The sequence below is a fragment of the Eucyclogobius newberryi genome, unplaced genomic scaffold, assembly GCF_026437365.1.
Source record: "Eucyclogobius newberryi isolate DKJ021-1_F unplaced genomic scaffold, fEucNew1.0.hap1 SCAF_22, whole genome shotgun sequence".
In the NCBI taxonomy this organism is placed as follows: domain Eukaryota; kingdom Metazoa; phylum Chordata; class Actinopteri; order Gobiiformes; family Gobiidae; genus Eucyclogobius; species Eucyclogobius newberryi.
In genome coordinates, this window is record NW_027315857.1 from 19,742,022 (window position 1) to 19,756,844 (window position 14,823).

The window sequence follows — 14,823 nt, forward strand, 5'->3', positions numbered from 1 at the left end:
ACGAGATTTGTTTTTTTCCAGAATCCCTCAAATAAATCAAATCACAAAAATAGTAACAATGAAAAATGATTTAGAGTTGCAGATTCAGTCCCATTTACACCTGTAATCGACATCAAATCACAAATTGAAAACACTTATAGACACATTTAGATAAGATGAGCCTTTATTTGTCCACAAAAATGAAATTTCGGTGTTGCAACGCAAGTATATACAGAAGAAAAGAACAGATAACTTATAGAAAGATTAATTAACTTAATAGAAAAACTCTTATAAACAAAACTCCTATAGACAGAACCTCTCATATTAACAAGGAATAGAGAGAAAAAATAAATAAGTAAACATAAGACAAAATAATACTAATAATAGTGGTAAAGTAAACACTCTTTATTTACATCACTTATCTGCACGTGGATATGACATTAATGCGTATGAGTATTTCATTTCCACTCTGCCCTGCTGTTGCTGTTCAAGGATGTGATACAGTAGGTGATGATGCTCTAGAATGTCGTCATGGCGATGGTGGAGGGATGAAATTCTAAGGAATAAAGTCTGGCGGTTATTTAACACTTGGATACCAACCGCCATAAAACGACAACAACAGTGGGGATCCCAGGAACTCACTGGACTCTATCTCAGTGTTGCATATTAATACTGGATTGTGGTGAATTGTGTGAGCTTTTTAACTTTGTATTGGTTGTTTTGTCTGTTTTTTAACCATATATAGGTTATTTTTGTCTGTTTTTTTTACTTTATATACGTTGTTTTATCATTGTTTTATGTTGCACCAAATCACCGAAGCAAGTTCCTGTGTTTGTGAATTCTGTTCATGGTCAATGGCAATGAACTCTAATAAATAAACACAAATTCTCACACTACAATGCAATAATGAATACATTGTAATACACTAAAGCTCTCCTGAAACATCCATGAATTTTGAATGAATTATGGATTAATAAACCATTTAAATTGTAAATATATTTGAGTGTTTATTCACCAAAGTTTTGTCCCAGTGCAATTATACAATACAATGTAAATCATTATTACGCACGTTAAAGAAAAACGACTTAAAGTGGATCTGGCAACCACTCAGTGACGTCATCAAAGCGCACCAAACACAGCTCCATGTGCGACGGGAAAAAGAAGCAAGTTTATTAACTTTTTCGGTGTCAACAAAAGATAAAACACCATTAAATATAGAATTAGTTGTGGAGTTCATGAAGCTGCGCGGTTTTATTTTAATTGGGACGTATTTGCGACAAGATTGGAAGGAAATAAGACGGAAAACATCGGTGTTTTTTAAAATTTAAAGTCCTCAAAAGAAACGGTGAGTGGTATTATTGCTGTTCTGGGATAAAACTTTGGGGAAACGGGCAAAACTGTCTATATAAACAGCTAATATTCTTCTTAAAAACATACATCAAACTTAATTCAGTTTATTCTTTAGCGAACACACTTTTCTACTGAACTGACCTCAGCTTTTGTCCAGAGGTGGGTTTAGTAGCCACAGTGGAGTCAAGTAAGAGAAAACTGCTTCAAAATAATGATTATAGAAATAGTAATCTAAGAAAATACTATCTAAACATCAGACGTATCAATTTAAATGGATGTATGACAAGATATCTGGTATTTTCAAATGATAAATAAACCTAAATCATACCTGAAAGAATGGTGCAAGAAACTAATGTTTAAATCATTAATCGTTGTCGACTTAATTCTTTACTTGTTGATACTGTAGTATGTATGTATGTGTACTGTATGTAGTATATGTAGAGTATTGTTACTTCAAACTAAATATTACTCTAGAATAAAAGTGTATACAGTCCAAGAGCGACTCCACGTGTGTACAAGTACTTCAAGGAATGTCTTAAAGGATCTTAACAATCCATTTATCACTATGTCCTGGTGGTATTTTATTCGATTTCTTTATTTCTTTGCTGAGTTAGTTTTTTTGTGACCACCTTTTACTTCTGTTTGAATAATGTGTTGAGTGTGTGAGGAAACTGCATTTAAAGTTAACTAATTAAAGGTGCATTAAGTCACTTTTCTGGTGGTTATTGCTTCACTTTCGCATTAAACCTATCTAGCCTCACATGTTTTTACTGCAACAAAAACTCAATTGCATAATATGTATAAGTTAAGTTTAAATTAATACTGTGGAACGTTCCAGGCAAAGTATTATGATATCTCCGCGGTGACAAACTGGTGTTAGACCCTCCATCAGAAGAGTCTACAGCCAATTCTGTGGCAGTAAAAGCATGTATTTTGAGGACTAAATGTGATTTGTGAGAGTTAAACTGGCTTTGGAGTGGGAAGCATTCATTTAATGCTGAAGTTGAGGTTCATTCTTATTTAAACATTCTGCTTTGTGACTATTTATGAATTTAAAACCTCATATTTATTTGCATTTCATTTAAAAGAAAACATTCCATATACTGCCCGGCCATTAATATCGCTTCTAGTCTTTGATTCCTAAGTGGAGTTGATTGCACTTGTAAAAATCAAGAATTAAAAGGAGTTATTAAGGTTCAAATGGCATAAAACGAGGAATTAGCGACGATCAAAACAAGGTCTAAAAACATAACAAAAAAAGAGTTGAGCCATCTATTTAAGCTGTTAAAATGTGATCTTGATTGTTGTCTTGGGTGTTTACATTATTTGCTTTTGACTTAGTGTGGTGTTTTTTATCTTTTCCTTTGTCTTTTCAGGATGTTTGCCTGAATAAAACCTGCGAAGAGCCAAAGTCGCCCTGAAACGACGAATATGGAGCCAGAATTTGCTGATCGCAGTTTGGAAGACGACGCTCTGAGCAGAGACCAGTGGGACCAGGCGCTGAAAACCTGCTGCGATCTCATCGGCGGGAACACGCCCAACTCCGCCTCTTCCTCCGTCAGCTCCTCGCCCTTTCTGTCATCATGGTTTCGGCGGGAAAAGGGGGCAAACGATGACGAGGAAGAGGACCTGGAGGAGGTGAGGGTGGCTATTGTGACGATGGCGGACGATTCCTGTCAATCGGAGCTGTTCGGACACGCCCACGACCGGGTATCGGCGAATCGGAGCGGACGCGCAGAGGAAAAGGAGCACTTACGCAACGAGCACGACGAGCGGGAAGTAGGTGTCGAATGTACGCAGGAGTCGGCCAATCGTAGCGAGGATATGGATGAAGCCGCCAATCAAAACGCAGAGACGGAGCAGGTAAACGAGCGGCGACGAGGGACGTGTGAAACGGAGGAATCTGCCAATCAAGAAACGGAATCGGAAGAGGAACCGGCCAATCAAGAGACGGAATCGGAACAGGCCAATCAAGAAACGGAACAGGCCAATGGACGTGAACAGAGGACTGACCAGGAAGTAACTGAGCCGAGCAAAAAAACAGACAGTGATGAGCCCAGAAGAGAAAGTGATGTCACGACGACGGAGGAGGAACAGGAACGGACCAATCGGAGCGTGGAAAATGGCGACGAGGGCGGGACTAATGCTGTAAAGACGGAGGAGGAGGAAGAAGAAGTGACGTCACAGCAGAGTCAGGTAAGACGTGCTTCAAGCTTATAGGGCTAAACGTAATCAAATACATACAAGGTTTTTGTTTTTGTACTTTTTAGTCAGTATTTTAGTTTGTCTTCCTCGTTAGTGCTTTATTTGTATAGTTATTGGCCTTTAAAATACTCTTGAGTACCTTTTGCTTTGGCATCTCATATTCTAGAATTACTGCTCTCTCAGTCGGGCGTTCCCCTCTTCAGGATTTCTGTCAGCACTCCATCTTCTGGCAACAGAGGGAATTACTATGGGGGACAAACAAAAGCTAGCGTGCCCCCTGCATGCACATACCAGCACACAATTTGACAGCAGAAATAATCAGAACAAGACTGTACAAGACATAGTTTATAGACTAAAAAAACTGCACGGGAGACCTTGTTTTCTCTATCCTGGACGTCATTATGTGGGAAATTAAAGTGTGTTCTGAGGCTCAAAAAAGGCTTGTAAACTAGATTAACGATACAAACATGAATGCAACTCCAGGTGTGTTTTGGTGAGAGAAGAGTGTCACAACATGGTCAGAAACGTCCAAATATTTAAGCGTGTTCTCCCTGCGTTACTGTGGCTTGTCTCCTCTTCGTCCCCTTCGTCCAAAGATGAGCTCTTGCCTCGTACTGAATCTTAAGCTTTAGAACGTATGAGCGGAGGCCATGTCCAGTAGGTGGCGACGTACCCTCTCTCTCCAGCGCTCGTTTCTCCATTGATGACTTTTGTGGCCCTGCACGTTCCTTGTGTTTGTTTGTGGTGAGTTCGGGGCCCCAGAGGAGACGGCGGCGTCCAGGTTCCTTTGTGTCTGTGGTTTGTTTACTTTGTAAACAGGTGACACAAACAGCAGCTGCAGAAAAGAGGGCAGAGACAACACAATAAAAGAAGCTGCACCTAAAGTGAACGAGTGGAGAAACTAGACATGGTTACTACGGCGTTTCTCACAGGTTTATACTGAGACTATGGAAGCTCAACTGGTCCATATTTGAATCATTTTACTTTATACTTTATACGAGTATGAATGTCACTCATTGCCCTTTACTGATAGAAAATAAAAATCACTCGTTACAGAAGAAAGATTGTTACTTATGATTGTTTTATACAGTTATTTCTTTCAGTTTATGACCAATACCACAAGCTTAAAGGGCTATATATCTTTATTATCTCTTTATTATTTCACAGTACAATATTTTTGCGCTATTGTAGAGAGTCTATGTGTTTTATACTTTTTTTCTTGTAAAATGTCTTGACAAATTTTGTACAAATCTTTGCAGTCATATATTTATATATATACATATATATATATTATAACAAAGAATTATGCAGAATTTTGAAAAAATGAAAAATGTCAAAAAAATATCAAACAATTTCAGATTGTTATAAATAATGCATGTTATTCGTAGATTCTCTGTCCTGCAGTCACCGTATTTCAACCTTTTGTTTAGTCAAAAAGTAATGCAAAAACTAATTGAACAAATAATTGCTGACCTTGTTGACTACTAAAATAATTGTTATTTACAGCACTAATTATGTAGTTCCTGTTTGTTTTAGCGGTTGCTGCAACAAAACAATGCTTTTAAATCGACTTGTGACGACACAATATCCCGATTCCTTTGGTTATGGTTACATCGCCACGTTCCTGTCCACACCGTCTCAGTCCCGGACACGTTTGATTCCCCTCAGATAAAATGGGTCACTAATCCCTTCAATAATCTGCTGTCATCGCTCTAGATTATCATCGTACACGACAGATTACACAGGCACCGGGATTATTGAGGATGTGGAGTGGAGCGTTTGCCATGTTTAATGTCAGATTTATGGTGGTAAAATGACTCTTATTATGAGGAAAAAGTCAGATTTACAAAGTTTACAGAGATATGAGTCGATACAATTGGTATTTATAGTAATGTGAAGTAGGCATTCAACTAACGATTGTTTTAGTAGTCGTCTTGTCAGATTATTATTTCATTTTTTACTTGTTGAATACATTTATAGATCAGGTTAGGTTAAATTTACTAACCAAATTTAGCAAAATAAAGGTTTAAACATGGAGACTGAAGGCTTCTAGAAGGAGAACATTTACTGTATAGAACATTTAGCTTTTTTCATAGTTTTGGCCGCGGTGCGACTTATACGTATATTCCAGAGCGACCTATATGTGATATTATTTGTTATTTTCACACTTGCAACCGCATTTCATACTCCAGTGTGACTTATATATGTTTTTTTCTTCTCTATTATGCATTTTTTGCCTGGTGCGACTTATACTCCGGAAAATACGGCTTATCTTTGTCTTTATTGACATTTAGATTGAATAATTCTGCTGTTTTTGTAATAAAACAACTTGTGGCATAGAGTTTTCTTCAGCGTCTGCGTAGTTTAACTTTAGATAACAATAACCACCATTTAAAATAAGATTATTTTCAATATCGATACTGAAAAGAAGCCTCATAAATTGGACAAAATTGGAGCTTTCGTGAATAGTTTTAGAAATATCTCAGTCTATAATACAAGACCACATGATACTATTGAGAAAGTACTATTTTGTGTTGAAAATGACAAATGTTTTTAAGTTATTATTGCAGCTTTGACGTCGATATCCAGTATTAAGCCTTTTCCTGAGTATCAAAGCCGTTTCAGAAAGTATAAATTTACCATTGTTGCGTCTCTTTTTTCTTCCCCAAACCTGATTTCCTTTCTCCGTTTGTGGTCAGGCCAATGTCATCTGACCGTGGCGAGTACAAACCTCACAAATAACTGTTGATCGGGAGTTTTGAAGGTCAGCGAGTTATCCTTGAGTCATGCGTTATGTGGAAGAGCAGATTTCACGGCGGCGACACGGCGCGTTAGCCCCGGACAATGCGCTGTAAATCAGAACAATGTGATCACAATAAACGATGCGAGCCAAGCCACGTTCTGGGAAGAAGATACGGATCAAACGGAAACGAATCGGGAATCTGTTAGTGATGCTCGGAAAAGTAGTTTTGTCTTAAGAAATATCCGATGTGGACGATCAATAACCGATTGCGTCAACATAATGCCTTTTTTTCAGGCCTAAATGCTCTTTTATTTACATTTTTACTCATCGGTTTGTTCAAAAAGACACATCTGAGGCACTGACTACAACCAACAGTCAAATATCAGCGGGGTTCGATACCGATATCTCAAAAACACTCCGATATCACCACTGAACACTGAAACTCGATCTGATATATCGTCCATCAGAATATGTTTGCACGCACAATACTTCTACTGTTTTCATTTTAGCAACAAAGATTGTGTTAAGATCATTTTCAATATGCAACTATTTAAATTAATCCTACTGCCCTGTTATTTTACCACTTAAAGCTGAGATACCTGATGTTTAGGATTACGTGTGTGTTTAAATAAAAATACAGTATTTTCCAGACTATAAGTGGCACCTTTTTTCATAGTTTTGGCCGAGGTGCGACTTATACTTATATTTATACTTGTATACTTATACTCCGGAGCGACTTGTATGTGATATTATTTGTTATTTTCACACTCCCAACCGCATTTCATACTCCAGTGCGACTTATATATGTTTTTTTCTTCTCTATTATGCATTTTTTGGCTGGTGCGACTTATACTCCAGTGCGACTTATATATGTTTTTTCTTCTCTATTATGCATTTTTTGGCTGGTGCGACTTATACTCCAGTGCGACTGATGAAAAATACGGGAAACTGCTATTTTAGATGACTTAGTGAAGCTGGGGCGGACCACCCGAGCACCTTTACTTGTACGATAAAATACTTATATACTGCAGACAGCGCACAGCGGTCTGAATTTGTCCCAAAGACCTGCTTTTACAGGGGAAAATATATCGTCTCATTTACAAGAATAAAGTCCAGTGCCTCTGCTTTGATCAAACCTTTCGATTTGATATAAATTGCCCCAGCGTAAAGTGCACCTCTCCTGCTCTGACAGTAAATTCCTCTGTGCTTTTATTGTGAAAGTCGAATCCCGCAGAAGCCGCAAACTCGGCGGTTTCTCGTCGCGCTCTTGTTTTCACAGCAGACGATCATTTGTCTTTCTCTTCTCTTTCACACCTTCTCTGCCCGAATCCACCGACCTCACTTCCTCACTTCGCCCATCGATGGCCACAGTTCACCTTGTTTTGTTAGTTAAATATTTGGTGTTTTACGATAAGTTAAGCTTTTATTTGTCCTGCAAGAGGGGAAATGTCCGCGTTGCAACGACAAAGTACGAGAAGAAGTTGTGAAAAAATTAATACCCAGACTGATGCTATCGATACCAAAACCAGTATCGAGACGAGATACTCATTTGAACAAGTATCAATACCTTTTAAAAATCACATGATCAGGACGTTTTAGCTCTTTCCGTAATAGTTTTAGGATCTTTTTTCATCTTTTTATCAGGACTATCTCAGACCACACGATAATTTTAAAGAAACTACCACTCTTTAGTGTTGGAGAGTCTGTTTTATTAACATTTTAACATCGTAAAAACCTGTTTATTTTATTCATAGCCGCAGCGGTCATTGATATTCGACTGTAAAGCCGAGAAACGGAACGAAAGATCAAAGCATTTTCTACAGCACTCTTTTATGTACCTCCAGGGGATCAAAATTGTTTGTACCCAGTTGGTCCGTAGTTGTTGTTTTTTGTGTGTGTGACCGTTAGTGCCCAGCCGTAGTTGTCATTGTGGTTTATCGCCGTATGTCTCCCCCTAACCCTTGTTAAAAAGTCATGAGGCTAAAGTCGCTAACATCCCACTCTCTCATTCATTATTAAAGTGGCTCTCGGACACGCGCCAACACGACAAACGGCGGATTTAATTTCACCACGAGCTACAGCGGCGGCGGGTTTAATCCAGATGCAATTAGAGGCGGTTCCAACACTCATCCGCACATTACACAAGCCACAATTATTTATCTGTAATATTGTTTCCGCTGGGTGGTAAATACAAATACGAATCCCCCGCGTCTCCGTGTAGCCTCGAACTCTACAAACACGCTCTGAATTCACGACATTCTTGGATTAGTTTAGCAGAATATATCGCTCTTTGCTCAGACGGTAATGCTCCTGGGCATGTTGTAATGTCGCGCAATCTTTCAGCCGTGTAAAGTCATCAGAAAAGGGTGGTTAATATGTGTTTTCTCTGGTTAGTATCTGTTTTTCTACTTTGAGATTTTAGAGCAGCCATTAAAGGGGCTGTACCCATTGATTTATTTCCTCATGCAATAAAGTAAAATCTGTTTTGCCCCAGTTAGGGATTGTTAAGGTTATTCGGTTAATCAATAATCGTGATTATTCTAGTCACAATATAATGGTAAGAACTGAAAATAATAATCGTGGCAATTTTAGAAGCAAAATTAAGTATTTTCACTTCAAGCTATAGCCCGAAAAATAGACCTAAATGTAAATAACTTATTATTTGGCCGTTTTTGTCAAATTTAACTTTATTTATATACACAAACATGAGGAACAGTGACATGTCAGACCACGGGGAGGAAAGAAAATTGAAGATTTCACTGCTGTTTGGTCAACAATCGGGAATAAGCGAGAATAATCATTAAATTATGATGTTTTTTTCTCACAATAATCGTAGCACTAACATTTGGTATTGTGACGTCCCTTGCCCCGGTACAGATATATTGTAAAAGCAACTCTTAGTGTCAAAATGGGACCGCTGTGTGCTGTCTGCATGTAATTACAGAGAATGTATCGTATTCTCTGTGAAGCAGGAAGTGCGCTGTTAGCATGTGTATTGTTGTTAGCTTTAGCGCGACCGCAGAAACTCGTGAAAAGTTGTGTAAAGCGCTCAAAGTCATCGCGACGGACACTTTGGATGCTGGGATTGGATTTGTGAAGAGTAACTTTGGACCACTGCAAACAGTTTAAAATGAACCATGTCCGTCACGATACCGACTGCATTTATTGTCTCCACGAGGACATGTGTTCTTGTTAGATGTTCTGCACGTGTTTGAAACGATGTGCCAGATACAGTATTTCTCTCTGACAGACATTCTGCGCTTCCGTCCTCTTTTCTTTCTTTCTTTCTTTCTTTCTGTTTTCTCTCTCACATCTGTGCCTTTGAACTGTCTGAAGTTGTTCCCTCTCCATGTTCTAAGCCTCGTTCTTTAGTTTTGTGTTTCGCCTGCTCCTCTAATGTGGTTTACGAGGACGCCGAGACACATCGGCACAACTGGCTGTCGTTCTGTGCCAACGGCGGCCTCTCCAACCGCCAACGCTCACCGACAGTACACAGTTTGTACGTGAGGAGAGGTGTATTGGCCAAGGACGCAGCCGGCGAGTGTAGAATGGTGGAATGTCTGGTTAAAGGGCGTAGGACAGGTTTTTGCGGTTTTCTAATTTTGACTTTATTTGGTTTATTTGTACCTGTTGTAAATATAAATGATGGTTTTGCACCAATCGAAGAGCAATTTGTGGAGAAAAATCTGTAGAAAATGACAGGAAGTGACATCACACTAGGAACTCTCATTCCAGTCAAAGTTTATGCAGAATTTACTCTTTTTTTTACTCTAAACATTAACCAAACAAAATAAAAGAGCTAAAAGTGTTAATTATTATTTGTCAAATTACAAAAAACATTGTGGCCCAGTGGTTGCTGGTTAATTTCCTAGCATGATATCATCAATTACAAGCAAGAAGTCAAATTATAAACTTAAAGAAATTGCTATCCTGGGATAAAATGTGTATAATTTTAAGCTAAATTTGAGATATATTTAACATAACTGCATTTTAGTTCAATGAGTGGTCCGACCTGTAGGGGGCGCTTAAACGGGAGACCACTTCTACCACATGAACTGCTTTTTAACACAGAATTTATGTAAAATTTCTACTTTCAAACATTGTAAACAAACCTCTTTTGCGGAAAACTATTAACTAATTGGAGTGTTGTAGTGCTATTTTGCTTTGTGCTGGAAAATATTGCTTTGTGCTGGAAAATATTGCTTTATTATCCTGTAAATTGGTTATTTTTAAATGAAAAAGGTAAATCTAGGTTTATTTGAAACGTCTGTCTTGTCTGTGTAACGTCATTATCAAAAGCCACATGTTTTTAGTAGGAAAAGACCGAGGCAAATTGTGATTGATCGACGTAAATAAACTGTGGTGATTGTTTTCGCCAAAGGGAAAAAGGACGTTGGACTTGGACCTTTTAAATAAACAGAGAAAAGTGTCAGTAACTCGCGACCTGCAGCGAGTTTGGTTTGTGTTTGGAGAGTCCACTCATTGTTTACACTAAACACGTGACCGCAGCGTCTCAAATACTCCTGATATCACCACTTTTTACCACTAACAAAGTACTCTGCTAATAATACTAATATACTTTACAATATCCAATGGGTCCATGCAAAATTAGACAAAAAAACATCACGAGCAATGCGTAGGTGCCTTAATTTACAGGGTTTCAAATTAATTTAGTCAGAGATTTCCTTTTTTAATCCTGAATTTTCCCTTTTTTGTCTTGGTTTAAGTTTTTATCTGGTTTTATTGTGACACAGTGTGACTAAACAACATGTGTAAATATCAATTATCCCTATTTATTATGCAGAAATTCCTGTACGACCAATTGAAAAGGTTTAAGTATAGCAAAAATAAAGCAGAAAATGTGCTCTGATGCTTACATGAGTAAAACTGTTTCCTATCCACTCTCGTCCCATCCCCCCTTTCTCTTTCTCCTTCTTAATCTCTAAATCTGCTGCTGTCAATTCTTCCACCAATCTCTTAATTCCACAGAGTTCTCTCCATTCCCGAGTCTAATTTTAAATTCTCTTTGCGCTTTACCCTTTGGATCGTGCCTTTAACATTATCCAGAAGGAGGCCCACTTTGATGTTTTGTATGCAACAACACATAAATTAAACAAATTAAAAATCAATTAATTCAAAAACCTGTGTATTTTATGGGAAATTCCTGGGAAATCTGAACCTTGTTGGTGTGCTCGTTTATGAAAGAAAAGAGCGAGAATCAAAACAGTTAAAATGAATCAAATGTTTAATCCCTGTCAGTACAATTCTAATACAGATAACAGAGGGCTTACCTTTCTATCCCTGACGAATGTGTTGGCGACTTACGGGGGCGTTCCGGACTGCACCCTTTCCCTGTGCGCTCAAACAATGAATACATTTCGATATGAGGCATCGTATGAAGGAACCAAGACATTTATGACCACGTTACAGGCACATTTCTGATGAACTGCGACAGCGTGAGAGGATTATCAGGATCATCTTACAGTATTGTCACTATCTCCATCCTGAAGTTTGCAACCAAAAATATGAACGATAATAAATATAACACTTTATGACACTGACACGGCCCTGTAATGGAGGTAAAATCCCATTAAATCTGACGTGGGGAGAGTAAACAAAAGTCCTTGAGTAAGCGTACCATTGCTTCAAAATACTATAGAAAGTGATTTAGGTACCGTATTTTCTGGACTGTAAGTTGCACCAAAAAATGCATAATAGAGAAGAAAAAAACATATATAAGTCGCGCTGGAAGCATTTCACGTAAAAGTAACTTTGAAATGATTGTAATAGGAAGCACAAAACGTTTAATAATTGACTAAATCTGGTATTTTCAAAGATTATATGGACCAGAAAAGAGAGAAACTTCCATTTAAAAAAAATGTACTAATGTTACATAAAGCTTTTACTAGTGTGAAGAGGAACCAAAACCTTTACTAGAGTAAGAGTACTGTTGCACTGAAATATATCACCTGAATTGGAGTAAAAGTATTATGTGAAAACCCTTGAAGTACAATGTAGTGAATGTAACTACCCACATCTGAAATTGACACAATGACGACTAGCAAACTAAAAGACTTGTGTATCTGAGTCATAAATATGTACATTACTCTGTCCTAACAGCTTGAAACTATTGTACGACTAAAATAAAAGTCCCCCTAGTGGTAAGAAAAGGTACAAACGATGCATTGCTCGTCCATTATTCATTGAAGGATATGTAAAGGTCATTGTTGTTCTACTGGAGAAGCACTTTTCCCTTTGGCCCCAAACCGGTCGGTCAGCATTATTGAACCGTGACGCGAGTGCGGTTTCTCTTCAGGGTTTTACAGCTGCTTGACCTCATGCCCCGAGCTCTCCAGGTTAACGTAAAAGGGTCAAAGGTCGCCCTAGAATCCCATCGCAGCACACTATCTCCCGTCACCTGTCACGTGGGACCGTTTTTGGCGGGTTTTATCGGTCGTTTTGTGGTCTTTTCCCGGGACCTGTGCGTTCGCGATTATCTTTCCGACAGCGAAAACATGTGGCGCCGAGTTCAGACTTTGGAGGAAGAAATGTGATTATTTTTTGTGTTAAATCTCCTCTACGTAACTTTTTTGTGACTTTTCGTGACTTAAATTGTTGTTTTTCATTGCGCTGAGAAACGTGGAGCATCTCGCAAATGTTTCCATGGAAATGTCGTCCCTTTCACGATAATTTGATAAAATACGCGTATATGTATGGCATAAAATTGAGAGTTTTGATGTTTTTTGACTCCATTTGGTGAATTTTGTGACACAATGTTGCTTTAAACGGCCCGAAAAAAAATCCTGTCTTATTTATGTTCAGGAAAGTGATATTGTAAGACATTTTAAGTAGTTTTTATGTGAGAAAATCAACAGAATAGACAATTGTGATCGATCAGAATGAAGAAAACACTTGTGATGAATGTGCTTGATCAATCACCTTATTAAAAACGTATCGCATAGACTTTTAATTGGTTCCGTTTGACACAAAAACTGTCCAATTTATTCCTCCGAAGTACAAAGTCTGCTCCAAACATGATGAGGCTGTGGAACCTCTCGATTACACATAATATCGTTGATGATTTGAGATGTTTCTAGCCCTCATTAGCCTCGTTCTTGTGGCTCTCGAGTCAAAAAAAGACTTCAGATTTCGCGTAAATCACAAATTCATTACCGAGTCTTAAGTCTTTTATCTCACGATCGCAGATGTCGGCGCCTGTTTAGTCAATACTGGGTTCAGCACTTTCAGAAGCTGTTATCAGTCCCAGAGATCTGACTTGTGTTTTCCTGTGGCAGCTGTCGTGGAAACGTGTTATCTGCCATCTCACGGCAACAGGCACGAAATGGCAATTACCGGTATATTTATTTACTTAGTCATGGCTTTCACACACAAAACTATCTGAGTCTATGTCACACAAGAACATCTCGCTCTTGTTGGTTTTTCATTATTAAGTTATGTATTTAATCCTCAAAGTTTACGTGAAAAGTGGGTGCGAATTTGAGATTTGAAAAACTGTGAAAATTGGGACTGAACTGCAAGCTAAACCTGACGACACCAGGTCCGAACAAGAACGACAGCATCAGTGTCGGGACTAAAATGTGGTAAATGTAGGAGAAAATAATGACAAACCCTTGGTCTAGACCTGGTTTAGTCCCGGGTTTGGCCTGGGTTTGTCTAGACTTGTTTAGTCCTGCGTTAGACCTGGTTTAGTCTTGGTTTAGACCCATTTTTGTCTCATTTTAGACCTGATTTAGTCATGATTAGACCAGTTTTAGTCTAGTTTTAGACCTGGTTTAGTCATGGATTAGACCAGTTTTATCTAGTTTTAGAGCTGGTTTAGTCATGGATAAGACCAGTTTTTATCTAGTTTTAGACCTGGTTTAGTCATGGATAAAACCAGTTTTTATCCAGTTTTAGACCTGGTTTACTCATGGATTAGACCAGTTTTTATCTAGTTTTAGACCTGGTTTAGTCATGGATAAAACCAGTTTTTATCTAGTTTTAGACCTGGTTTACTCATGGATTAGACCAGTTTTTTATCTAGTTTTAGACCTGGTTTACTCATGGATTAGACCAGTTTTTTATCTAGTTTTAGACCTGGTTTACTCATGGATTAGACCAGTTTTTTATCTAGTTTTAGACCTGGTATAGTCATGGATTAGACCAGTTTTGATCTAGTTTTAGACCTGGTTTAGTCATGGATTAGACCAGTTTTGATCTAGTTTTAGACCTGGTTTAGTCATGGATTAGACCAGTTTTGATCTAGTTTTAGACCTGGTTTAGTCATGGATTAGACCAGTTTTAGTCTCGTTTTAGACCTGGTTAGTCGTGTTGGACTTGCTTAGTCATGGGTAAGAATGGTTTAGTCCTGAATAAGACCTGTTTTAGTTCTGTATTAGACCTTGTTGAGGCTATTATTGAACCTATAGTTTACACCTGCACCAGTGAGAAAAACACTTGTGGTCATTATGTTGTGGCTCTTCCTTTCCCTCACCCCTCCCTCCTCTCTCTCCCTCCACTCCCACTCTCTCCTTCCCTCCTCTCTC

The 14,823-nt window shown here is 38.3% G+C and overlaps 1 protein-coding gene across 1 annotated transcript; it reads left to right on the plus strand.

Moving 5' to 3' along the window:
• Positions 1–1,121: 1,121 nt before the first annotated feature.
• On the plus strand, positions 1,122–6,248 carry LOC140371516 (uncharacterized). The gene is made up of 3 exons (XM_072458686.1): positions 1,122–1,324; positions 2,706–3,525; positions 6,234–6,248. Exons 2-3 carry the CDS (start codon positions 2,761–2,763, stop codon positions 6,246–6,248), a joined length of 780 nt encoding a protein of 259 aa, XP_072314787.1. The 5' UTR covers positions 1,122–1,324; positions 2,706–2,760.
• Positions 6,249–14,823: the final 8,575 nt, after the last annotated feature.